This window comes from Petromyzon marinus, chromosome 52 (genome assembly GCF_048934315.1).
Source record: "Petromyzon marinus isolate PM22_M1 ecotype Great Lakes invasive population chromosome 52, UKy_Petmar_22M1.pri1.0, whole genome shotgun sequence".
Lineage (NCBI taxonomy): Eukaryota > Metazoa > Chordata > Hyperoartia > Petromyzontiformes > Petromyzontidae > Petromyzon > Petromyzon marinus.
In genome coordinates, this window is record NC_133718.1 from 10999368 (window position 1) to 11024730 (window position 25363).

The 25363-nt window shown below is 47.9% G+C and overlaps 1 protein-coding gene across 1 annotated transcript; it reads right to left on the reverse strand.

Annotated features, from left to right (window-relative positions):
- Positions 1-8110: 8110 nt before the first annotated feature.
- On the reverse strand, positions 8111-10560 carry LOC142905365 (survival motor neuron protein-like). Its single transcript, XM_076051835.1, has 2 exons — positions 9871-10560; positions 8111-8401 (listed from the first exon to the last, which is right to left on the reverse strand). Exons 1-2 carry the CDS (start codon positions 9886-9888, stop codon positions 8126-8128), a joined length of 294 nt encoding a protein of 97 aa, XP_075907950.1. The 5' UTR covers positions 9889-10560; the 3' UTR covers positions 8111-8125.
- Positions 10561-25363: the final 14803 nt, after the last annotated feature.

Below are 25363 nucleotides of genomic sequence, written 5' to 3' on the forward strand. Positions count from 1 at the left end.
ACGGGAAATCCGGCGATGACGTCTTCAACACGCCCCTCCACCTCCCCCCGTTTGCCCCCCCCCCCCACCGTTAACCTCCCCGCTACCGCTAGGGGCGCTGCACGAGACGCCGCCCGAGGCAAATAAATAAATAATAAGGGCGCGGCTCGGTCTGTGACGTCATTCATCCGGTTTGGGGGCGGGGTCAGCGCGTCACATCCGGCGATGACGTCGCAATCGTCACAGGCTTAATACACACGTGACGCTCACACGCGAGTTTCACACCCGAACTGGCTTCGCGTTGGCAACACGTCGTGGCAAGATGCTGCTCCTGCATGTAGTCATACCGTTTGTCGCGTTGCTCTTGATTCACTTTTCCAGACTGGTTGACTACAAAGGAGGAGGCAGTGTCAACTACCCGACTCCATTGGTCACAAAGCCCAACATAGACCCCTTGCCATGCGTTGTGTCACAGCAGCTCATGGCCGTTGCGATAGTGATGATGGCTGTGATCCAGATATTCCTGTGGCGACGTTGGAGCTGTAACCTATCCAACACCCAGCGTTACAGCACCATGCTGTGCGAGGAAAACGTGAAGCTGCGTCAAAGAAGACGCACGGTGGAAGACGACAACGCATTCCTTAGGTTCAGGGAGGCGGAGACGCGTAAAGACAATGAGGCGTTGCGTCTAGAGATACTGCTTCGGGATAACGCAATGGTGCTGAATCAACAGATGCTGTGTGAACAGAACTGGCTCGTAAAGAAGGAGAATCAACGGCTGCGTCACGAGAACGAGAAGCTGATTCGTGCCGCAGCCGCCCACGCCGCCACGGCCAACGTCTCCGCCAATGCCGCCGACGCTCCCACCGCCGTGAACGCCGACGCCGATGACGCCACCACCGCCGTTATCACGACTAACGAGGAGACCTCCTTTGCTGCCACAGCCAACACCACATCGTCCACCAATGCCGCAGACGCTCCCACCGCCTCGAACGCCGACGCTGATGACGCTACCGCCTCCATCGCCGCCACTGACACCCCCACTGCCAACGTCACCAACAAGACCAAGAAGCTTAAATTTCGATGTCTCAGAAACTTCTTTCGTAAACGCTTCAATTTGACACGTTTAAGAGCCCGAATAAAAACATCACCCACATAAAGTCAAAAGACAAAGGACCCCCGTATAGCCTTAACAGACTGTTTGGATAATGGCTGTTAGCAAGGACGTATGACGTACACGACCACTCCTCACACACACATGGACGCACACACACGCACGTGCCTGACTTACTAATGGGTTCTGTTCCCGAGGACCCTTCGTAAGTCGAATGGTTTGTCAGTCGGGAAGCAATAATGTACTGTATTTAAATGCACATATCCGTCGGTGTCATAAAATGTGTTATGGTTAAACAAAAAAAGGGAAGCACTGTTAAGCTTATAAATAAGAATTATTGTATATTTGCATGTAACACTCAAAAAAATGTACTGTATGGTAAATACAACTTAAAATAAAGTAACATGAAAATAAATTCGTTTTGTTTTCGTTACCTTGAGTCCTGATGCTGGCTTGGTTGTGTAGGAGAAATTAATTGTTAATTAAAAGAAGAATTTTGATTTAAAGCTTTAGTGACTGCAGTAATTCATATTCTTAGCTCTGTCGGTAAAGTCACGTTGATGGGAAACAATAAAGTAATAATATATATATAAAACAATAAAAATTCTCACGACGTTTCGACTGCAACACAAGCAGTCATCATCAGCTGTGAAAACCAACGGCAAGAACATTTTCACACCTGATGATGACCGTTTCTGTTATGGTCGAAACGTCGTGAGAATTTTGATTGTTTTATACATATTTTGTTTCCCTTCAACGTGACTTTACCGAAAGAACCAAGAATATGAATCACTGCAGTCACGAAAGCTTTAAATAAAAAAAGAAAGGTTTTGTTTTGGGTGGCGTAAATATCAATACGTCGTGAAACCCGCACAAGTTGTGCATATTCCCAGTTGTTTTCTCCAGTCGTGCATCCTCCCTCACGCACTTAGCCAGCTCGTTGTAGGCAACTTTTATTTTACACTCGAACTAATCTGGAGCTGTGCCCTCTACCAGAAGAAACTCGACTCCCATAGACCACTCTCGGTTGATGGTGGTGAAGAAGCCAAGGCTGTCGGTCCCTCAGGTAATTAATACTGCAACAACAACAAGGAGACACGTGAGTTGGTTGTCATTGGTGGTTATTGGCAGTGGAAGCCCGCGTGTCTTGCTGCCTCAGAGAGAAGAGAAAGGCGCTGGAATGCGACGAGAAAAAAAACTGCCCTGCAACTTCAAACTCGCAAACGATTGTCACCAGCGGCCATCTTACGTGAGGAAAGCGTCGCCCGTTGTTGTGAACGGGAAAGCCGGCGATGACGTCTTCAAAACGCCCCCCCCCCCTTCACCTCTCCCTCCCCCCACGCCGTGAGGGGACACAGGGATTGGCAAAAGCGAGAAACTTTTCCCTGTGTAAGATGGTCGACAGCAACGCGTACATCGCGGCAGCGCTCCCGACCCCCCCTACCGTCCCCCCACCCCCCACCGTTATCCTCCCCGCTACCGCTAGGGGCACGGCACGAAAAACCGCTTGAGTTAAAATAAATAAATAAGGTGCACCTCGGTCTGTGATGTCACAGACCCCATTTTTGGGGGGGGGGGGTCAGCTGACGTGCCCGGCCGGTGTCGGATTCTAACCGCATCACATCCGGCGATGACGTCACATTCGTCACAGGATAAATACACGTGAGAGGGCGATGGTGCTGCATCCACAGATGCTGCATGAGGAGAGCCGGCTCGTAGAGAAGGAGAATCAACGGCTGCGTCACGAGAATGAGAAGCTGATTCGTGCCGCAGCCGTCAACGTCAGCACCTCCACCAATGTCACGGACACTCCCAACGCCGCGAACGCCAACACCAACAACGCCATCACCACGATGCCAACACCGCCGCCACTAATGCCATTGCCAAGACGAATAAACTTTCATTTTTATGGCTCAGAAACCTCTTTCATTCAACTATTTCATTTTAAAAGTTAAAAAGCCCGAATTAAAACATCACACACAAAGGCAAAAGACAAAGAACCCCCGCATAGCCTTCACAGACTGTTTGGACAAGGGCTGTTAGCAAGAACGTAAAACCTACACGACCGCTCCTCACACAAAGACAAAGATCCCCCGTTTTGCCTTAACAGACTGTAGGGGCAAGTGCTGTTAGCGAGCACCTATGAAGGCCGAAATGGTACACGAGTGGGTGGGTGGCCAGCACCACGCCCGACTGCCTTTGTCTCCCCAGTGGCGATGTTTACACCGCACCAGGTACTCATTTGAGGCTGAGTCGACCTAGGGGAGGCCCGGGACCGGTTCAGATAATCGTCACTGGTGTTGGCCGTGAGAGGGAATCGAACCCGGGTCGCCAGGTTCATAGCGCAGCGCGCTAACCGCTACACTATTGCTCCCCACACATGGACACACACATGGACACACACACACACACAAGTGGCTGACTTACTAATGCAGGGGTCGGGAACCTATGGCTCGCGAGCCAGATGTGGCTCTTTTGATGATTGCATATGGCTCGCAGATAAAACAAAATATTCTCACTTGTTTTAATCCATCCATCGATTTTTGACTGCGCATGTCCTGTTCAGGGCTGCAGGAGCAATTGTCCATTATTTTAATTGGATGATACTGGCCTACGTTTGCCGTTGCTGGGTAAAACAGGTAAACGCCCCCTTTTGAATCAGTCTGAGACTGCGTCTGCTCGGTCATTAGCTCAAAGCTAACCCTTCGACGAAGAAGATGGCGAAAAGAAAAAAAGACGACGAGTATCGTACATTTCAGGACGAATGGACCGAAGAATTCGCCTTTGTGGAGAGAGCGGGTTCTGCGGTGTGTCTAATTTGCAATGACAAAATTACATCGTTGAAACGGTCGAATGTAAAGCGGCATTTCGACACGCGCCACGCTACCTTTGCATCAAAATACCCTGCGGGAGACAGCAGAAAGAAAGCGTGCCAAGAGCTTCTGAGCAGGGTGCAAACTAGCCAGCAGCAACTCCGCGTATGGACCCGGCAAGGTGACTATAATTCGGCTAGCTTTGCTGGTTCTTTAGCAATAGTGAGGAACGGAAAACCATTCACAGATGGCGAGTATGCTAAAACGTTCATGCTGGATGTAGCCAATGAACTTTTTGATGATCTTCCGAACAAAGACAAGATAATCAAACGGATACAAGACATGCCTCTGTCGGCAAGAACTGTTCATGATCGTACCATCGTGATGGCAAACAAAGTGGAGGAAACGCAAGTGAAGGACATAAATGCAGCGCCGTTCTTTTCTCTGGCTTTGGATGAGTCAACAGACGTGAGCCATTTGTCGCAGTTCAGCGTGATTGCAAGATATGCTGTTGGTGACACACTGCGCGAAGAAAGTCTTGCTGTTCTGCCATTAAAAGGGTCCACAAGAGGTGAGGATTTATTCAAGTCTTTCATGGAGTTTGCTCAAGAAAAAAGTCTACCTATGGATAAACTTCTCTCAGTGTGTACTGATGGTGCTCCGTGTATGGTGGGGAAAAACAAAGGATTTGTGGCGCTTCTCCGTGAACATGAAAATAGACCCATCCTAAGTTTCCATTGCATTATACACCAGGAGGCACTTTGTGCTCAGATGTGTGACAGGCAGTTTGGCGAAGTGATGTCGCTGGTCATTCGTGTGATCAACTTTATTGTTGCCCGAGCCTTAAATGATCGCCAGTTTAAAACACTGCTGGATGAAGTTGTAAATAACTATCCTGGTCTGCTTTTGCACAGCAATGTGCGTTGGTTGTCAAGAGGGAAGGTGCTTAGCCGTTTTGCGGCTTGCCTGAACGAAATCCGGACTTTCCTTGAAATGAAAGGCGTCGGGCATCCTGAGCTAGCCGACACCGAGTGGCTCCTCAAGTTTTACTATCTCGTAGATCTGACTGAACATCTGAACCAGCTCAACGTGAAAATGCAAGGCATTGGAAATACAGTGTTATCCCTTCAACAAGCTGTATTTGCTTTTGAAAACAAGCTGGAGCTTTTCATCACGGATCTTGAAACAGGTCGTTTACTACATTTTGAAAAACTGAGCCAATTTAAAGATGCATGCACAGCAAGTGAGCCCATTCAAAACCTTGATCTCCACCAGCTAGCTGGCTGCACATCTAGTCTCCTACAGTCCTTCAAAGCACGCTTTGGAGAATTTCGTGAGCACACTCGTCTTTTTAAGTTCATCACCCATCCAAACGAGTGTTCACTGAACACAGCCGACCTGAATTACATCCCTGGTGTCTCCGTCAGAGATTTTGAAGCAGAAGTGGCTGACCTGAAGGCCTCAGACATGTGGGTGAATAAGTTCAAGTCACTGAATGAAGATTTGGAAAGAATCACACGACAGAAAGCGGAGTTGGCGAGCAAGCACATGTGGACAGAAATGAAAAAACTCCAACCCGAAGACCAGCTGATTCTCAAAACTTGGAACGCGCTTCCTGTCACATACCACACACTGCAGCGTGTGAGTATTGCTGTATTGACCATGTTTGGATCTACGTATGCATGTGAGCAGTCATTCTCACATCTTAAAAACATCAAGTCCAACCTACAATCACGTTTAACGGATGAAAGCCTCAACGCTTGCATGAAGCTTAACCTCACCAAGTACCAACCCGACTACAAAGACATCAGCAAATCCATGCAGCACCAGAAGTCGCATTAATGGTGAGTGTTATAACAACATTATTTAAAAGAATAAATTCAGAGGCTTATTATACTGACATTTAGTTGAATTCACATTTAAAATATATTATATGGCTCTCACTGAAATAAATTTCCAAATTTTTTGCTTTCATGGCTCTCTTAGTCAAAAAGGTTCCCGACCCCTGTACTAATGGGTTCTGTTCCTGAAGACCCTTCATAAGTCGAATGGTTCGTAAGTCAAGACGCGATAATTAAGTGTATTTAAATGCACATACCTGTAAGTGTTATAAAATGTGTTATGGTTAAACAAAAAAGGGAAGCATTGTTTGGCAGAAAAATAACAATAATTGTACATTTGCCTGTAACACTGTAAAAAATATACTGTATGGGGAATACAGCTCAAAATAAAGTTACGTGAATATCAATTAATCCGATTTGTTTTCGTTACCTTGAGTCTAGTCACGTGGTAACACTGTGGTGGTATTGTGAGTAATGTATCACGTGGTAACACTGTGGGGGTATTGTGAGTAATGTATCACGTGGTAACACTGAGAGCCGCTTTAGGGGGTATTTGGCCTACTCTTTCACACGCTTTCCCCCACGATGTGCGACCTGCCGATCGATTAACCGCTCTAGTCGGCATGTAACAATCGCTTTTAATTCCTCGCCTAACAACACTCGCTCATTCGTATGACACACACGGCAACGCTCAAGTGTCCCAGCAGGCGAATGTGCTCACGTAAGGTGGAAAGCCAGGGAAGGGGGGAGGATGGGACAAGGGTGGCGACGGGTAGGCCCACGGTGGGACGCTCTGCTTCTGCTTGTGACCCTTCTTCCGTGCTCCGTGCCCACCCTTGGGTCTGCCTGGCATCTCGTAGTCGTCGGCGGAGGGGGCACTCTCCTGCGGCGTCGGCGCACACACGGGAACGCACATCGGAGAGACGCTTTCGCGCGATTCTGCATTCCTTAAATGACTACGGCTTAACCTCGTATAACGGACCATGCTCATGACGACAGCCCGTTTATTACGAGCATAGCTGCAGTGGCATTAATTCTCATGTCGATTCGCATACTTCCACACAGCGTCCGGGTTACCTTAGCCACCCTACATATATAACGATCGTGCTCGCTGCCAAACATCCAATCATTGATGGGTTTTTCTTTTGTATTCTATGAATAATGTACACATGTACCTGCCTGTGTGTCATGTTTTAATTCAGCATTTGTTTAGGATGCCTGTTCAAATAAACCATTAGATATACACAGCGACACATTGACGCTGTCACGTGTTTCCTCAAGGTCCAGTTTAAGTTTTTCATTCCAGGTTCGCTAGTGGTTCGTTCTAAAGAGGAAATATCTGTATTTACATAACATTACATATGGGCCTTGAAACGACGCACTGCATTGTTGGCACAGCATGTACTTCCACAATGACAGAGATCCCCCGCATAGCCTTTAACAGACTGTTGGGGCAAATGCTGTTTGAGAGCATCTATTAATGCCGGCACGGCACGCGATGGAGATGGTTGGCCAGCACAATGCTTGGCTGCCCTTGTTTCCTCAAATGTGGATATTTACACACAGCACCAGGTGACTATTTAAGGCTGAGACAACCTAGGGGAGGCACAGGAAAAGATTAGATATGAGCCACTGTTATTGGTCGAACTCAAGTCGCCGGGTTCGGGGCATAGTGCACTCAACCACACCACCACTGTGCTTCCATTGGCACACGTAAAAGACAAAGATCTTCTTGAATTCTAAACCATGTGGCAGACGAGTCTGAAATCTGACTTAAAAATCGATCGAAATAGCCTTCATGAAACGGGTTTTCTTTACGTTTTTACTTCTCTTCAAATGCAATGCATTTGGTTCAACGCCGTTCCACAGCTTTAATTCCCCACGCAGAAAAAAATCTTCGTCTTGCCGATCAACCTACTCGTATTGTTACGCTGCAACAGAAGGGCACCTCCTCACCTCCACCCTCGGTAACACGGCTGAAAAAAACATCGGGCTGGGTCCACGTCCTGGCGAGAGCCACGTAGCTGCCAACGTTTAGGGGTTAGGCTGCTTTTCTTCACAAATGTATCAAAAACTTCCTTTCCACCGCAATGAATGATTTATGCTATAATTTACAGCACTTCATGAAACCCTCTTGAAAGATGAAGGTCTCACCATGCCGTATTGGGTCATGGAGGGGGGGAGTTGTTTGACCATACATCGCCATTTTGGTTTGTGCAAGATGGTCAATGTGGTCCCAGGACTGGTCTTGAAAAGTTACAAGTTTAAGCCTTGGGGAGGGGGGGGTCGGGTTTTTGCACCACTGGCTCAGAGTAAATGAACATTTGCCCCATTGCATGTTTTGAGCAGGAAAGGCAGCTCAACTCTCAACGAATCGATTAATCCGAATCCATCACAGCCCCGCCGCCCCGGCTCACCTTGCCGGCCCGGGACGCCGCGTCGGCGTCGCAGCTCGCGGCCGCGTCGCTCTCCCCGCCGGCGCGGGCGGCAGACTCCGCCGCTGGCGGCAGAAGATCGGCGAGCTTCAGCTCATCCTCGTTGCCGTAGCCCGTGAAGACCATGACGCACGTGCCGGCGCTGGCGTCCACCGACTTGATCGTGGCGTCGTAGACCACGCCGTCCTCGGACCAGGCAGCCTGGCACAGGTCGCCCGCCTCCAATGGTACGCGAGAGGTTGGCACAGAGACGGGCAACGATTCACCCCGTCTAGCCGACGCATGCCAATGGAGCAAGCGCTGTTGGCACACCTACGAAGGACGGCATGGCGCAAGAAGGCGGCAATGCGGCCAGCACCACGCCTGGCTGCCTCGAGTCTCCACAAAGTAAACCGCTGTAGTCTGCGCTCCACCAACGGAAGAAAAGCAAAACTACATTAACTCTCTCCTGAAGAGCTCCCGTGGCTGGAAGACCTCGACATCGGCATTTAGCTGAGGAAAATTGCCATCCGCAGGACTGTGTATGCTTACGTACAATTTGTGTTCCTTGTTCTCAGTGTTGTCGCAGCGGGGAACACACAAAGGGACCGTTTGGCTAACCATCAAACTTTTGGCTCGCACTTTCAGATGCGCTTCTGCGGCCATCTGGAACGCTCTTCCTTTCCGATATTAGGAAGCCACTGGAGCTACGCACTTTTACATCTAGACTGAAAACTAATTTCTTTAGAAGTGCTTTTTGTGTTCAGATTCTTGTACTTCCCCCGCACCTCTGACTAGCGCGGTTGGCTATGTACGGTGCGAAACGTCGTGAGAATTTTAGTGTTTTATTTTATTTATTTTATTATTTCCCTTCTACGTGACTTTACCGAAAGAACCAAGAATATGGTGCGAAAGTAGTTCAACATACATACATGAGAATCTTTATTTAGACTGGAAGAATTCGATGAGCTATGAAGCTCATTTTCACAGATGGTCCAGAATGGGGAGGTCAGAAAGGTACAACAGCAAACAATACAAATGAAATGATAGGAGTGAAAAATAAAGAAAATGGTTAGCAAGTCACTAAATATAAACAAAGGAATTTATTAATTACAGGAATCCGATTTATCAAGCTTGGGCAAGGCAGCAAAAAACAACAAAACAGTCCCAGGCCACACCGAGATAACACCACACAGTAGTAGTATCTCAATAAAATGGCACATTAACACTGAGCTCGCATCTGGCTACAGCTCCAAATGGCTCACACGGTGGAGCCTAAACAGACTGAGAGTGGATTTCGACAGAAGCAACTCTCTCACGAAATCATGGGGGGTTTCTACGCAAAAGAAGAATTTGCTTATAATAATATGGCTTTCCGCTTTCTGGCAATAAAATAGAAAGGGGAAAACCCTATTATCATAATTTAATACTGGCAAAGGAGGTCTCATGAAATAATTTGCTTGTCGGGAGAAGCAAACCTCATGGACCTTCTCCCTGAGATTTCCCTGCAGCACAACAATGCCAAACACCAGAAGCGGTGGCCTGTGAAGAATATTGGGGAAAGGCCAATATAGGTTGGACAGCAGACACGACAAAGCGGACAACTATTAACATCACGCAGGTAATGGTCAAAGTTATAAATTACATTTGCAAATAAACGTGACAGCCACATCCAGAGCACCAGTAATCTTCTGCTTCAGGATATTTACCTTGTCGGAGGGCGACATGCTGCTCCTCTTGTGCCGTCTCCGTGTCTTCGCCCGCTTGTTCACGGACTTTGTCTCCCCGTAGGTCTTGGGGCTCTCGCAAGTGCGGTGCCATTTTTGAGCGCTGTCTGAAAGAACACGGTCGGTTAGTTGAGGTTGGTTGGGTTTCGTGTGGCCACGGCCATATACACTGACGAAGTCACGGGCCGTAGGTAACCCACCCCTGCTCTAAGACGTGTAAGACCGGGTGTCTAGACCTGCTTCTGTACATACACGTACTACTTTGGAACGGCTCGTACAGTGTTGCCAACTCAGCAATTTTGTTGCTCGATTTAGAGGCATTTTGGGGGGTTTACCAAGCGACCAAATTTGAGTGACTTTCTGGGATAATTTTGAGGATTTAGAAGCAATTCCCGCTGCGTATGAATGTACGCCATTACATGACATTTAAAATGGCTCGACTCAAAAAAGCGCGCTCTTAGAAATCCTACGTCACTTTGCTATGGCACAGTGTCGAGTGCCATTTATTATAACTAGTCTAGGCATAATGCAGCCTTATTGAGTTAGCAACAATGCTGTCAAACCACTGTGTGTCCATTTTCCCCATTCATATTTGTGGCTGACATGTTTCCAACCTGCGCACGTATCACTGTGCACGTTCTCCGCCGCCTGGTGAGGAAGTTCGTTTAGACAAAAACAGTCAAATCAACTTGAGCAAGGCGCTTACCATCGAATGATAACACAGTACTCGAAGGTGTGCGCATGTTGAATTTCTTTCGCATCGTACGTAGCCAATCATGCTAATCGGAGGTGTGGGGGAAGGAGAACAAAAATGTAGCCGTAAAGAAATTAGTTTTGTAACCACTGGTGGTGAACGTGACACACGAAGTATGTTATATTGTCGGCTTTCCCGGGTATCCCTTGCAACAGGTGTGTTGTGTCTCAAGGTGTAAATATAACCATGTACACGCACACAAAGATACGAAGTGCACAAGTACACACAGACAAGCGATACAAAGACAAAGACCCCCCCCTTATAGCCTTAACAGACTGTTGGGGCAAGTGCTGTTAGCGAGCACCTATGAAGGCCGGCATAGCACACGAGCGGGTGGGTGGCCAGCACCACGCCCGGCCGCCTTTGTCTCCACAGTGGCGATGTTTACACACCGCGCCTGGTCCTCATTTGTGGCTGAGTCAACCTAGGGGAGGCCCAGGACCGGTTGAGCTCACATCCAAAGTCGGAGACACTCACCTTGAAGGACGTGACGGCTTTGTCATACGCCTTGATGAGTGCTGCGTTGTGCCAAATGTCTGAATCGTCACTCTACACAGGACACACAACCACCACCACCATCACCACCACGACCCTTTTGAGTCGACATCGACCGCACGCGGCACGCTCAGCACGTGCTACGCTCAACACGTGCCACACGCTCAGCACGTGCCACGCTCAGCACGTGCCACACGCTCAGCACGTGCCACGCTCAGCACGTGCCACGCTCAGCACGCGGCACGCTCAGCACGCGGCACGCTCAGCACGTGGCACGCTCAGCATGCGGCACACGCTCGGCACGCGGCACACGCTCAGCACGTGCCACACGCTCAGCACGTGGCACGCTCAGCACGTGGCACGATCAGCACGCGGCACGCTCAGCACGCGGCGAGACCCACGGCGTTCCCCGACACCCGGAGCGCTGTGCGAGAGAAGTGACGTCCGTCCACTGCAGTACCAGGGCGCGGCGCAGTGCGGCGCTTGTTTTGACCATACTTCACCACGCTGGTACCAGAGCGGGTCTGTGAATGCGGGCGAGTGAAGGCTCGAGTTCCGTACAGTGCTGACACACGCAATTTGCAGGTTAATTGAATGCAAGTACACCGTCGAAACTGATAGCAAGAGGAAATAATATACCGAGCCAGTGGTAGAAATTCTTCATTTCGAGGGCGGCGAGCGGTGACTCGCATATGACCACCGCTGTTGATTCGCCACAAAGTAGTGCACTGTTGACTTCATTCACACCGCACTGTAGTGTCACTGTACAATGCACGTAAGCCCAACCGTGCACGCGCAGACAGCGCTGTACACGCGTACCGTGCGAACATATCGTCAACAACATAACGTCAATAACACAACAACATAACGTCAATAACACAACAACATAACGTCAATAACATAACGTCAATAACATAACGTCAATAACACAACATAACGTCAATAACATAACGTCAACAACATAACGTCAATAACATAACGTCAATAGCATAACGTCAACAACATAACGTCAATAACATAACGTCAACAACATAACGTCAATAGCATAACGTCAATAACACAACATAACGTCAATAACACAACAACATAACGTCAACAACATAACGTCAATAACATAACGTCAACAACATAACGTCAATAACACAACATAACGTCAATAACATAACGTCAACAACATAACGTCAATAACATAACGTCAATAACATAACGTCAACATAACGTCAATAACGTCTTCATTCTGCTTCGCGGTGCACAGCATACAGAAGAAGTGTATCCGACAGCCACGACTCTACTGACGCCACCCACTCTCACCAACCCACACTGAGCAGGCGAGGTGAAGTATGGTCAAGTTAATAAACCCCACGGGGTGTGCAGAGGCCCTCGTATAGCAGTGGACGCGTGGAGCACAAAGAGGAGGGGGTATGGGAGAGGAGGAGGAGCGGGCGCGACTAGTCCATCACCTGCCCCTTCTGGTAGACGACGTCTCCCCGCGACACGGCCATGGACGATGGCGCGAGCGAGCGAGCCCGCAAAGAGGCCCCCCAGGAGCTTTGAAACCTCGCAGGAGAAGCGCGCGACTGAAGGTGGTGGTGGTGGTTGTTGTTGGCGGCGGCGGTGGTGGTGAAGCCAAGCCGGCCGGTTCCCTTACGTAACGAACACAACAGCAGCAGCAAGGAGACACGCTGCTTTAGCTGGGTGTTGTTTATCCGAGCTTATCGAAGGCCGCCTCTCTCGCTGCCTCCTAGTGAAGGGAGCGCGCGCCCCATGTGCGCCCTGAACGCCGCCACCGCAAACCTGCGACTCGCCGCCGGCGGCCATCTTACGCAAGGGAAGCGTCGCCCGCCGCTGTGAATGGGAAAGCCGGCGATTGACGTCATCAACACGTCACCACTTCACCTCCCCCCTCACCACGCCGAAACGGAACACGGGGATTGGGCCAAAGAGGGAAACTCTTCCCTGTGTAAGATGGCCGACAGGAACGCGTACACCGCGGCAGCGCTATGGACCCCGCCCCCTTCTCCCCGTCTCCCACTCCCCCGCCATTATGCTCCCCGCTACCGCTATAGGCGCTGCGCGAGACGCCGCGTGATAAAAATGTTTTATGATTAATTAGGGCGCAACCTCGGTCTGTGACGTAACAAACATAATTGTTGGGGGCGGTGTCAGCTGACGTCACTGGCAGGTATCGAATTTCTAAGCGCGTCACATCCGCGCGTCACATCCGCGCGTCACATCCGGCGATGACGTTGCAATCATCACAGGCTAAATACACGTGACGCTCGCACGTGACGCTCACACTCCAACTGGCTCCTCGCTGGCAACACGCGTGGTCAAGATGTTGCTGCTGCATGGGGTCAAGGCGTTTGTCATGTTGACCTTGATTCACATTACCGGATTGGTCGATTATAAAGGAGACAGTGCCAAGTACCCGACCCCGACTCCATTGTGCACAAAGCCCTACATAGACCCGCTGCCATGCGTTGTGTCACGGCTGATGGGCATTGCGATAGTGATGATGGCTGTGATCCAGATATTCCTGTGGCGTCGTTGGAGCTGTAACCTATCCGACGCCGAGCGTTACAGCGCCATGCTGTGCGAGGACAACGTGAAGCTGCGTCAAAGAACAAGCACGGTGGAAGACGACAACGCCACCCTGAGGGTGAGGGAGGCGGCGACGCGTAAGGACAATGAGGCGTTGCGTCGAGAGATGCTGCTTCAGGAGAGGGCGATGGTGCTGCATCCACAGATGCTGCATGAGGAGAGCCGGCTCGTAGAGAAGGAGAATCAACGGCTGCGTCACGAGAACGAGAAGCTGATTCGCGCCGCAGCCGTCAACGTCAGCACCTCCACCAATGTCACCGACGATAACGACGTGACCGCCACCACCACCGCCACCATTTACACGACGCCAACACCGCCGCCACTATTGCCACCACCGAGACGAAAAAACTTACATTTCGATGACTCAGAAACCCCTTTCATAAAACGATTTAATTTTATAAGTTAAAGAAGCCCAAATCAAACGTCACACATAAAGGCCAAAGACAAAGAACCCCTGTATAGCGGTAACATACTGTTTGGAGAAGGGCTGTTAGTAAGGACTTATGACCTATACGACCGCTCATCACACACACACATGCACACACAAATGGATGCATACTCACGCAAGTGCCTGGCTTCCTAAAGGTTTCCGATCCTGAGGACCCTTTGTAAGTCGAGTGGTTCGTAAGTCGGGATGCAATAATGAACTGTATTTAAATGCACATACCCGTCAGTGTTATAAAATGTGTTATGGTTAAACAAATAAATTCGTTGAAAAATAGTGTTTTTTAAAACATCGGTTTTATTAACAATTTCGTTTAACTCACGGTCGAGAAGTGCATCAATGTCGCCTGAGACACGCGGCACCTGCTTTTTGTGATCACTGTTACGTTGCATTTATGGCTTTTATTTTGGTGATTTCAAAAACGTTTTATTGGTTTTGGCCATGTTTTCGTTTATTGTAGTACGGAGTTAAGACTGATGGCCTAAATCATAGTTGTCTTGTGGTTGTTGTTATTTGACTTGCATCCCACTGGTATTTTTGCACACAGCGTTGGTGTACGGTGCTATTTCAGGAATATTCTGATGTTTTTTCCTGGATTTTCTGTTTCCACAGTCACATAGTCACTTTAAAATGTTTTCTTGTTCATGTTTTTGTTTTTTGTTTGTTGCGGTTGCACCTGATTCAAGAGCCGAATGGCTCACAGGGCTATACCAAATAAATGGAACTATGAACTATGTGTGAGCCGATTCCACAGTTTAGGGACCGCGGCGTTTTTTGCCTACACAATTATATATATAAAATGTAAATTGCCTTAAAGTAGCGAATTAATTGATGCCAATTTTTATACTGGCATGCATTGTCACCGGATCTGAGTACGTGTGCAAAATGTGGAATTGATTGGACAACGGGAAGTGGACCAAATTTTGATTACAAGATTTGACCACGACAAACAGAGGAATCAAGTTAATTAAAACCGTTGAAAAAGGGACGAATTGTTAAGCTTCTAAATAATTATTGTACATTTGCATGTAACACTCTAAAAATAATTCCTGCATAGTAAATGCAACTTAAAATAAAGTAACATATAAAGAAATAAATCCGTTTTGTTTTCGTTACCTTGAGTCCTGATGCTGGCTTGGTTGTGTAGGCGAATTGAATGGTTAATTAAAAGATAGTGACGCAAGCGAGTGTGGTGAAGGGCACCTTTCAGGAAACTTTTCTTGAAATCTTTCTGGAGAGATTGGTCGGGTTGGCTCTGGCTCTCTTTCAACATTCATGAAAAACCTATCAAGGGAAACTTGGACAGAGGCCATATTATTTTGTTCATATATCTTTAAATACAGTGGAAACTCAACCCATCACTGCCAACTCTAGAGACATTGGTGAATCTATATAAGTTAAAGCTTTCATGACTGCAGTAATTCATATTATTAGCTCTTTCGGTAAAGTCACGTTGAAGGAAAACAATAATATATATAAAACAATAAAAATTCTCACGACGTTTCGACCATAACGCAAACGGTCATCATCAGGTGTGAAAAACCAACGGCAAGAAACATTTGGCGTGTTGCATTTATTTATTTTTAAACGGTGCATTTATTCATTTATTTAATCAATAGTTCACGCTTACGGTGGCTTTCAGACAGCATGCATTAATTTTTCGTCTCCCCCCTCCTCTTTTCAGAACATAGATGGACTCGTCCTTCTAAACAAACTGTCAAATCGCTATCCGTGGCGCTAACGTTTTTTTAAATAAATACAAACACCGTTTGAAAATAAATAAATGCAAACCGCCACTTCTTTCAAATGTTTCTTGCCGTTGGTTTTCACACCTGATGATGACCGTTTGCGTTATGGTCGAAACGTCGTGAGAATTTTTATTGTTTTATATATTTTTTATTGTTTTATTGTTTCCCTTCAACGTGACTTTACCGAAAGAGCTAAGAATATGAATCAGAAAGGGTTTTATTCGCCATGAAAGTTCACACCGACACGGAATTTACTTTGGCAGGATGGTGCATACATTCAACATATAGGAATCTAAAATCTTAAATAAGTTTTAAACAAGTCTTACTGTAATAATAAGGGTTAAAAGTCTAACTAACACCAAGGGGCTGAAGTATATAAAATTGAATAAATATCGAATATAAAATAGCTTTAAGATATAATTTAAAAATAAAAAATACAAATAGGTTAACATAGTTAATATCGGAAAGGTGTCATTATGTAGATAAAATGTAGAATCTACATGAGTTAGGATTTTGAACCTCAAAAATAGTCAAGCCAGCTTCAAAATACCGGAAATCTTTTTCTCAGTGACGTCAGCTTAATCTGTAAACTCTTCTGCCTCCAGTTACATGAGATCCTCATTGGTCCTATCTTGTGAATGAACTTTATCGGCCTCAATCTCCTGCTCAATTTGCTTTCCCAATCCAACGATTTTTGTCAATGACTGTGGACATTGTTTCCTCAACCCCCCTGAAATAATTCACATATTGAGAGCAAAGCTTTTTCCAAACACCATTCATGTTTGTCTGCTGCACCTCATTCCAAGGCCCTGGAATGAGGGGACTGCCCGCATACAACAACAGCAGCCACTATAAATTAGCCAGGCAGGTGCTTTCTTTTGGTGGGCAGAGTGATGGCAATGCCACAACTCTTCGTGGCAACCCTGTAGGTTCAGCCACCCGTGCACTTGCTTTGGTCAGGAGGTACAGATACACGAAGTGAGACATATCGACAGAGACACACAGACACGGACACGGAGCTGCCAGGCGCGGTTCGTCCTCCCTAGGCGCGTTGGGGCGCTGCCCCAACTAGCTGGAGAAGATGAAATAATTTCTCAAATTAAAAAAAATACTTTTATATGAATCTATTTATTTTGATTTAAAGCTTTCGTGACTGCAGTAATTCATATTCTTAGCTCTTTCGGTAAAGTAACGTTGAAGGGAAACAATAAAATAAATATTGTTTTATATATTTTATTGTTTCCCTTCAACATGACTTTACCGAAAGAGCTAAGAATATAAATCGTCTTGTGTTTAAAAATATGATTGTTTCAACGTGAATTGCTTAATGAAGGTAACATTTTAAATTCGCATTTGAAACCGCTGCATAGCCAGTGTGATTTGTGCCTCGGGGAGGTCTCGGGGCGGCTGTGAAGGCGTCTGAGTGAGAGGTTTCCCACTTCAGTCGTTGCCATTCGCTTCTGATTTCAGCCACTGCGTTTGACACCCATTCAGGGCGGTGCATAAGACGCACGTGGCTGCAGTGAGACGATGTCACAGCGCTCGGTGGCACTGCGAAAATATTTAATAGAGCAGCAGGTCACGGTTTTTGGCAGTGTCAAAGGGTTGTTGTTGTAGTGTGGACTTGAGAGGGTAATGGGGACAGCATTTGAGTGTTTTGTTATTTTGTGTCGTATTGTTTATAAATGCCCACCGTTGCGAGATAGCACAGTTCAAGAAGTACTTTCAACGGGGGTGCCGATAACATGACGAGGTTTTCTTCGTGAGAACGCCACCGTTACAGGCGTCACGACAGCCCCACCTCGTGGACATGTCACGAGCCGCCTCTAGCAGGTGCACAAACACAAGAACAACAACAACCGCCATTCGCCACTAAGTGGCGGTGACGTCAACACGACGCTTGTGCCAGGTCATGTGCACCTTGAGGCCATGATACGACACACGACGCTTGTGCCAGGTCATGTGCACCTTGAGGCCATGAGGCACGAACACAGACACACAAACGCGGAGACGCAGCGATTTAATGGATGAACGAGCTTTCTAAATCTCGTTTCAATGGTCACTTTTATTCAATAAACTATGTTCAATGAGTTTAACACGTAGGCTTTCGCGACCCATATTATCCATAATAAAGGTTTTGTTTTGGGTCGCGTAAATATCAATGCGTCGTGAAACACGCACAAGTTGTGCATATTCCCAGTCGTTTTCTCCAGTCGTGCATCCTCCCTCACGCACTTAGCCAGCTCGTTGTAGGCAACTTTTATTTTACACTCGAATTAATCTGGAGCTGTGCCCTCTACCAGAAGAAACTCGACTCCCAGAGACCACTCTCGGTTGATGGTGGTGAAGAAGCCAAGGCTGTCGGTCCCTTACGTAATTAATACTGCAACAACAAGGAGACACGTGAGTTGGTTGTCATTGGTGGTTATTGGCAGTGGAAGGCCGCGTGTCTTGCTGCCTCAGAGAGAAGAGAAAGGCGCTGGAATGCGACGAGAAAAAAACTGCCCTGCAACTTCAAACTCGCAAACGATTGTCACCAGCGGCCATCTTACGTGAGGGAAGCGTCGCCCGTTGTGGTGAACGGGAAATCCGGCGATTACGTCATCAACACGCCCCCCCCTTCACCTCCCCCCGTTTGCCCCCCCCCCGTTATCCTCCCTGAGGCAATATAAATAAATAATAAGAGCGCGGCACGGTCTGTGACGTCACTAATCCAATTTGGGGGCGGGGGCAGCGCGTCACATCCGCTGATGACGTCGCAATCGTCACAGGCTTAATACACACGTGACGCTCACACGCAAGCCTCACACCTGACCTGCCTTCGCGTTGGTAACACGTCGTGGCAAGATGCTGCTCCTGCATGTAGTCATACCGTTTGTCGCGTTGCTCTTGATTCACTTTTCCAGATTGGTTAAATACAAAGGAGGAGGCAGTGTCAACTACCCGACTCCATTGGTCACAAAGCCCAACATAGACCCCTTGCCATGCGTTGTGTCACAGCAGCTCATGGCCGTTGCGATAATGATGATGGCTGTGATCCAGATATTCCTGTGGCGACGTTGGAGCTGTAACCTATCCAACACCCAGCGTTACAGCGCCATGCTGTGTGAGGAAAACGTGAAGCTGCGTCAAAGAAGAAGCACGGTGGAAGACGACAACGCATTCCTCAGGTTCAGGGAGGCGGAGATGCGTAAAGACAATGAGGCGTTGCGTCTAGAGATACTGCTTCGGGAGAACGCAATGGTGCTGAATCCACAGATGCTGCGTGAAAAGAACTGGCTCGTAAAGAAGGAGAATCAACGGCTGCGTCACGAGAACGAGAAGCTGATTCGTGCCGCAGCTGCCAACGCCGCCACGGCCAACGTCTCCGCCAATGCCGCGGACGCTCCCACCGCCGCGAACGCCGACGCCGATGACGCCACCACCGCCGCTATCACGACTAACGAGGAGACCTCCTTTGCTGCCACGGCCAACACCACATCGTCCACCAATGCCGCAGACGCTCCCACCGCCTCGAACGCCGACGGTGATGACGCTACCGCCTCCATCGCCGCCACTGACACCCCCACCGCCAACGTCACCAACAAGACCAAGAAGCTTAAATTTCGATGTCTCAGAAACTTCTTTCGTAAACGCTTCAATTTGACACGTTTAAGAGCCCGGATAAAAACATCACCCACATAAAGGCAAAAGACAAAGAACCCCCGTATAGCCTTAACAGACTGTTTGGATAATGGCTGTTAGCAAGGACGTATGACGTACACGACCACTCCTCACACACACATGGACACACACACGCACGTGCCTGACTTACTAATGGGTTCTGTTGCTGAGAACCCTTCGTAAGTCGAATGGTTTGTCAGTCGGGAAGCAATAATGTACTGTATTTAAATGCACATATCCGTCGATGTCATAAAATGTGTTATGGTTAAACAAAAAAAGGGAAGCACTGTTAAGCTTATAAATAATTATTGTATATTTGCATGTAACACTCTAAAAAATGTACTGTATGGTAAATACAACTTAAAATAAAGTAACATAAAAAGAAATTCGTTTTGTTTTCGTTACCTTGAGTCCTGATGCTGGCTTGGTTGTGTAGGAGAAATTGTTAATTAAAATAATTTTGAGTTAAAGCTTTGGTGACTGCAGTAATTCATATTCTTAGCTCTTTCGGTAAAGTCACGTTGAAGGGAAACAATAAAATATATAAAATAAAATTCTCACGTTTCGACTGCAACACAAACGGCAACATTTGAAAAAATGTTTCTTGCCGTTGGTTTTCACACCTGATGATGACTACTTGTGTTGCAGTCGAAACGTCGTGAGAATTTTATTGTTTTATATATATTTTATTGTTTTATTGTTTCCCTTCAACGTGACTTTACCAAAAGAACCAAGAATATGAATCACTGCAGTCACGAAAGTTTAAATAAAAATAAAGGTCTTGTTTTGGGTCGCGTAAATATCAATGCGTCGTGAAACCCGCACAAGTTGTGCATTTTCCCAGTTGTTTTCTCCAGTCGTGCATCCTCCCTCACGCACTTAGCCAGCTCGTTGTAGGCAACTTTTATTTTACACTCGAATTAATCTGGAGCTGTGCCCTCTACCAGAAGAAACTCGACTCCCAGAGACCACTCTCGGTTGATGGTGGTGAAGAAGCCAAGGCTGTCGATCCCTTACGTAATTAATACTGCAACAACAACAAGGAGACACGTGAGTTGGTTGTCATTGGTGGTTATTGGCAGTGGAAGGCCGCGTGTCTTGCTGCCTCAGAGAGAAGAGAAAGGCGCTGGAATGCGACGAGAAAAAAACTGCCCTGCAACTTCAAACTCGCAAACGATTGTCACCAGCGGCCATCTTACGTGAGGGAAGCGTCGCCCCTTGTGAACGGGAAATCCGGCGATGACGTCTTCAACACGCCCCTCCACCTCCCCCCGTTTGCCCCCCCCCCCCACCGTTATCCTCCCCGCTACCGCTAGGGGCGCTGCGCGAGACGCCGCGCGAGGCTAAATAAATAAATAAGTTCGCGGCTCGGCCTGAGGCGTCATTGATCCAATTTGGGGGCGCGGGCAGCGCGTCACATCCGCTGATGACGTCGCAATCGTCACAGGCTTAATACACACGTGACGCTCACACGCGAGTCTCACACCTGACCTGGCTTCGCGTTGGTAACGTCGTGGCAAGATGCTGCTCCTGCATGTAGTCATACCGTTTGTCGCGTTGCTCTTGATTCACTTTTACAGATTGGTTGACTACAAAGGAGGAGGCAGTGTCAACTACCCGACTCCATTGGTCACAAAGCCCAATATAGACCCCTTGCCATGCGTTGTGTCACAGCAGCTCATGGCCGTTGCGATAGTGATGATGGCTGTGATCCAGATATTCCTGTGGCGACGTTGGAGCTGTAACCTATCCAACACCCAGCGTTACAGCACCATGCTGTGCGAGGAAAACGTGAAGCTGCGTCAAAGAAGACGCATGGTGGAAGACGACAATGCATTCCTTAGGTTCAGGGAGGCGGAGACGCGTAAAGACAATGAGGCGTTGCGTCTAGAGATACTGCTTCGGGATAACGCAATGGTGCTGAATCAACAGATGCTGTGTGAACAGAACTGGCTCGTAAAGAAGGAGAATCAATGGCTGCGTCACGAGAACGAGAAGCTGATTCGTGCCGCAGCCGCCCACGCCGCCACGGCCAACGTCTCCGCCAATGCTGCCGACGCTCCCACCGCCGCGAACGCCGACGCCGATGACGCCACCACCGCCGCTATCACGACTAACGAGGAGACCTCTTTTGCTGCCACAGCCAACACCACATCGTCCACCAATGCCGCAGACGCTCCCACCGCCTCGAACGCCGACGCTGATGACGCTACCGCCTCCATCGCCGCCACTGACACCCCCACCGCCAACGTCACCAACAAGACCAAGAAGCTTAAATTTCGATGTCTCAGAAACTTATTTCGTAAACGCTTCAATTTGACACGTTTAAGAGCCCGAATAAAAACATCACCCACATAAAGGCAAAAGACAAAGGACCCCCGTATAGCCTTAACAGACTGTTTGGATAATGGCTGTTAGCAAGGACGTATGACGTACACGACCACTCCTCACACACACATGGACACACACGCACGTGCCTGACTTACTAATGGGTTCTGTTCCTGAGGACCCTTCGTAAGTTGAATGGTTTGTCAGTCGGGAAGCAACAATGTACTGTATTTAAATGCACATATCCGTCGGTGTCATAAAATGTGTTATGGTTAAACAAAAAAAGGGAAGCACTGTTAAGCTTATAAATAAGAATTATTGTATATTTGCATGTAACACTCTAAAAAATGTACTGTATGGTAAATACAACTTAAAGTAAAGTAACATGAAAATACATTCGTTTTGTTTTCGTTACCTTGAGTCCTGATGCTGGCTTGGTTGTGTAGGAGAAATTAATTGTTAATTAAAAGAAGAATTTTTATTTAAAGCTTTGATGACTGCAGTAATTCATATTCTTAGCTCTGTCGGTAAAGTCACGTTGATGGGAAACAATAAAATAATAAAATATATATAAAATAATAAAAATTCTCACGTTTCGACTGCAACACAAGCAGTCATCATCAGCTGTGAAAACCAACGGCAAGAACATTTTCACACCTGATGATGACCGTTTCTGTTATGGTCGAAACGTCGTGAGAATTTTTATTGTTTTATATATATTTTGTTTCTCTTCAACGTGACTTTACCGAAAGAACCAAGAATACGAATCACTGCAGTCACGAAAGCTTTAAATAAAAATAAAGGTTTTGTTTTGGGTCGCGTAAATATCAATGCGTCGTGAAACCCGCACAAGTTGTGCATATTCCCAGTTGTTTTCTCCAGTCGTGCATCCTCCCTCACGCACTTAGCCAGCTCGTTGTAGGCAACTTTTACTTTACACTCGAATTAATCTGGAGCTGTGCCCTCTACCAGAAGAAGCTCGACTCCCAGAGACCACTCTCGGTTGATGGTGGTAAAGAAGCCAAGGCTGCCGGTCCCTTAGGTAATTAATACTGCAACAACAACAAGGAGACACGTGAGTTGGTTGTCACTGGTGGCTATTGGCAGTGGAAGGCCGCGTGTCTTGCTGCCTCAGAGAGAAGAGAAAGGCGCTGGAATACGACGAGGAAAAAAACTGCCCTGCAACTTCAAACTCGCAAACGATTGTCACCAGCGGCCATCTTACGTGAGGGAAGCGTCGCCCGTTGTTGTGAACGGGATAGCCGGCGATGACGTTATCAACACGCGCGCCCCCCCCCCTCACCTCTCCGTCCCCCCCACGCCGTGAGGGGACACAGAGATTGGCAAAAGCGAGAAACTTTTCCCTGTGTAAGATGGCCGACAGCAACGCGTACACCGCGGCAGCGGTCCCGACCCCCCCTACCGTCCCCCCAAACCCCACCGTTATCCTCCCCGCTACCGCTAGGGGCGCTGCACAAAAAACCGCGCGAGTCAAAATAAATAAATAGGGCGCACCTCGGTCTGTGACGTCACAGACCCCATATTTTGGAGGGGGGGTCAGCTGACCTGCCCGGCCGGTGTCGGATTCTAACCGCGTCACATCCGCCGATGACGTCACATTCGTCACAGGATAAATACACGTGAGAGGGCGATGGTGCTGCATCCACAGATGCTGCATGAGAGCCGGCTCGTAGAGAAGGAGAATCAACGGCTGCGTCACGAGAACGAGAAGCTGATTCGTGCCGCAGCCGTCAACGTCAGCACCTCCACCAATGTCACGGACACTCCCAACGCACCGAACGCCAACACCAACAACGCCATCACCACGACGCCAACACCGCCGCCACTAATGCCATTGCCAAGACGAATAAACTTTCATTTTTATGGCTCAGAAACCTCTTTCAATCAACTATTTCATTTTAAAAGTTAAAAAGCCCGAATTAAAACATCACACACAAAGGCAAAAGACAAAGAACCCCCGCATAGCCTTCACAGACTGTTTGGACAAGGGCTTTTAGCAAGGACGTATAACCTACACGACCGCTCTTCACAAAGACAAAGATCCCCCGTTTTGCCTAAACAGACTGTAGGGGCAGGTGCTGTTAGCGAGCACCTATGAAGGCCGAAATGGTACACGAGTGGGTGGGTGGCCAGCACCACGCCCGACTGCCTTTGTCTCCCCAGTGGTGATGTTTACACCGCACCAGGTACTCATTTGAGGCTGAGTCGACCTAGGGGAGGCCCGGGACCGGTTCAGATAATCATCATTGTTGGCCGTGAGAGGGAATTGAACCCGGGTCGCCAGGTTCATGGCGAAGCGCGCTAACAGCTACACTACCGCTCACACACACATGGACACACACATGGACACACACACACGCAAGTGCCTGACTTACTAATGGGTTCTGTTCCTGAAGACCCTTCATAAGTCGAATGGTTCGTAAGTCGGGACGCGATAATTTACTGTATTTAAATGCACATACCTGTAAGTGTTATAAAATGTGTTATGGTTAAACAAAAAAGGGAAGCATTGTTAGGCATAAAAATAACAATAATTGTACATTTGCCTGTAACACTGTAAAAAAATACTGTATGGGGAATACAACTCAAAATAAAGTTACGTGAAAATAAATTAATCCGATTTGTTTTCGTTACCTTGAGTCTAGTCACGTGGTAACACTGTGGTGGTATTGTGAGTAATGTATCACGTGGTAACACTGTGGGGGTATTGTGAGTAATGTATCACGTGGTAACACTGAGAGCCGCTTTAGGGGGTATTTGGCCTACTCTTTCACACGCTTTCCCCCATGATGTGCGACCTGCCGATCGATTAACCGCTCTAGTCGGCATGTAACAATCGCTTTTAATTCCTCGCCTAACAACACTCGCTCATTCGTATGACACACACGGCAACGCTCAAGTGTCCCACCAGGCGAATGTGCTAACGTAAGGTGGAAAGCCAGGGAAGGGGGGAGGATGGGACAAGGGTGGCGACGGGTAGGCCCACGGTGGGACGCTCTGCTTCTGCTTGTGACCCTTCTTCCATGCTCCGTGCCCACCCTTGGGTCTGCCTGGCATCTCGTAGTCGTCGGCGGAGGGGGCACTCTCCTGCGGCGTCGGCACACACACGGGAACGCACATCGGAGAGACGCTTTCGCGCGATTCTGCATTCCTTAAATGACTACGGCTTGACCTCGTATAACGGACCATGCTCATAACGACAGCCCGTTTATTACGAGCATAGCTGCAGTGGCGTTAATTCTCGTGTCGATTCGCATACTTCCACACAGCGTCCGGGTTACCTTAGCCACCCTACATATATAACGATCGTGCTCGCTGCCAAGCATCCAATCATTGATGGGTTTTTCTTTTGTATTCTATGAATAATGTACACATGTACCTGCCTGTATGTCATGTTTTAATTTAGCATTTGTTTAGGAT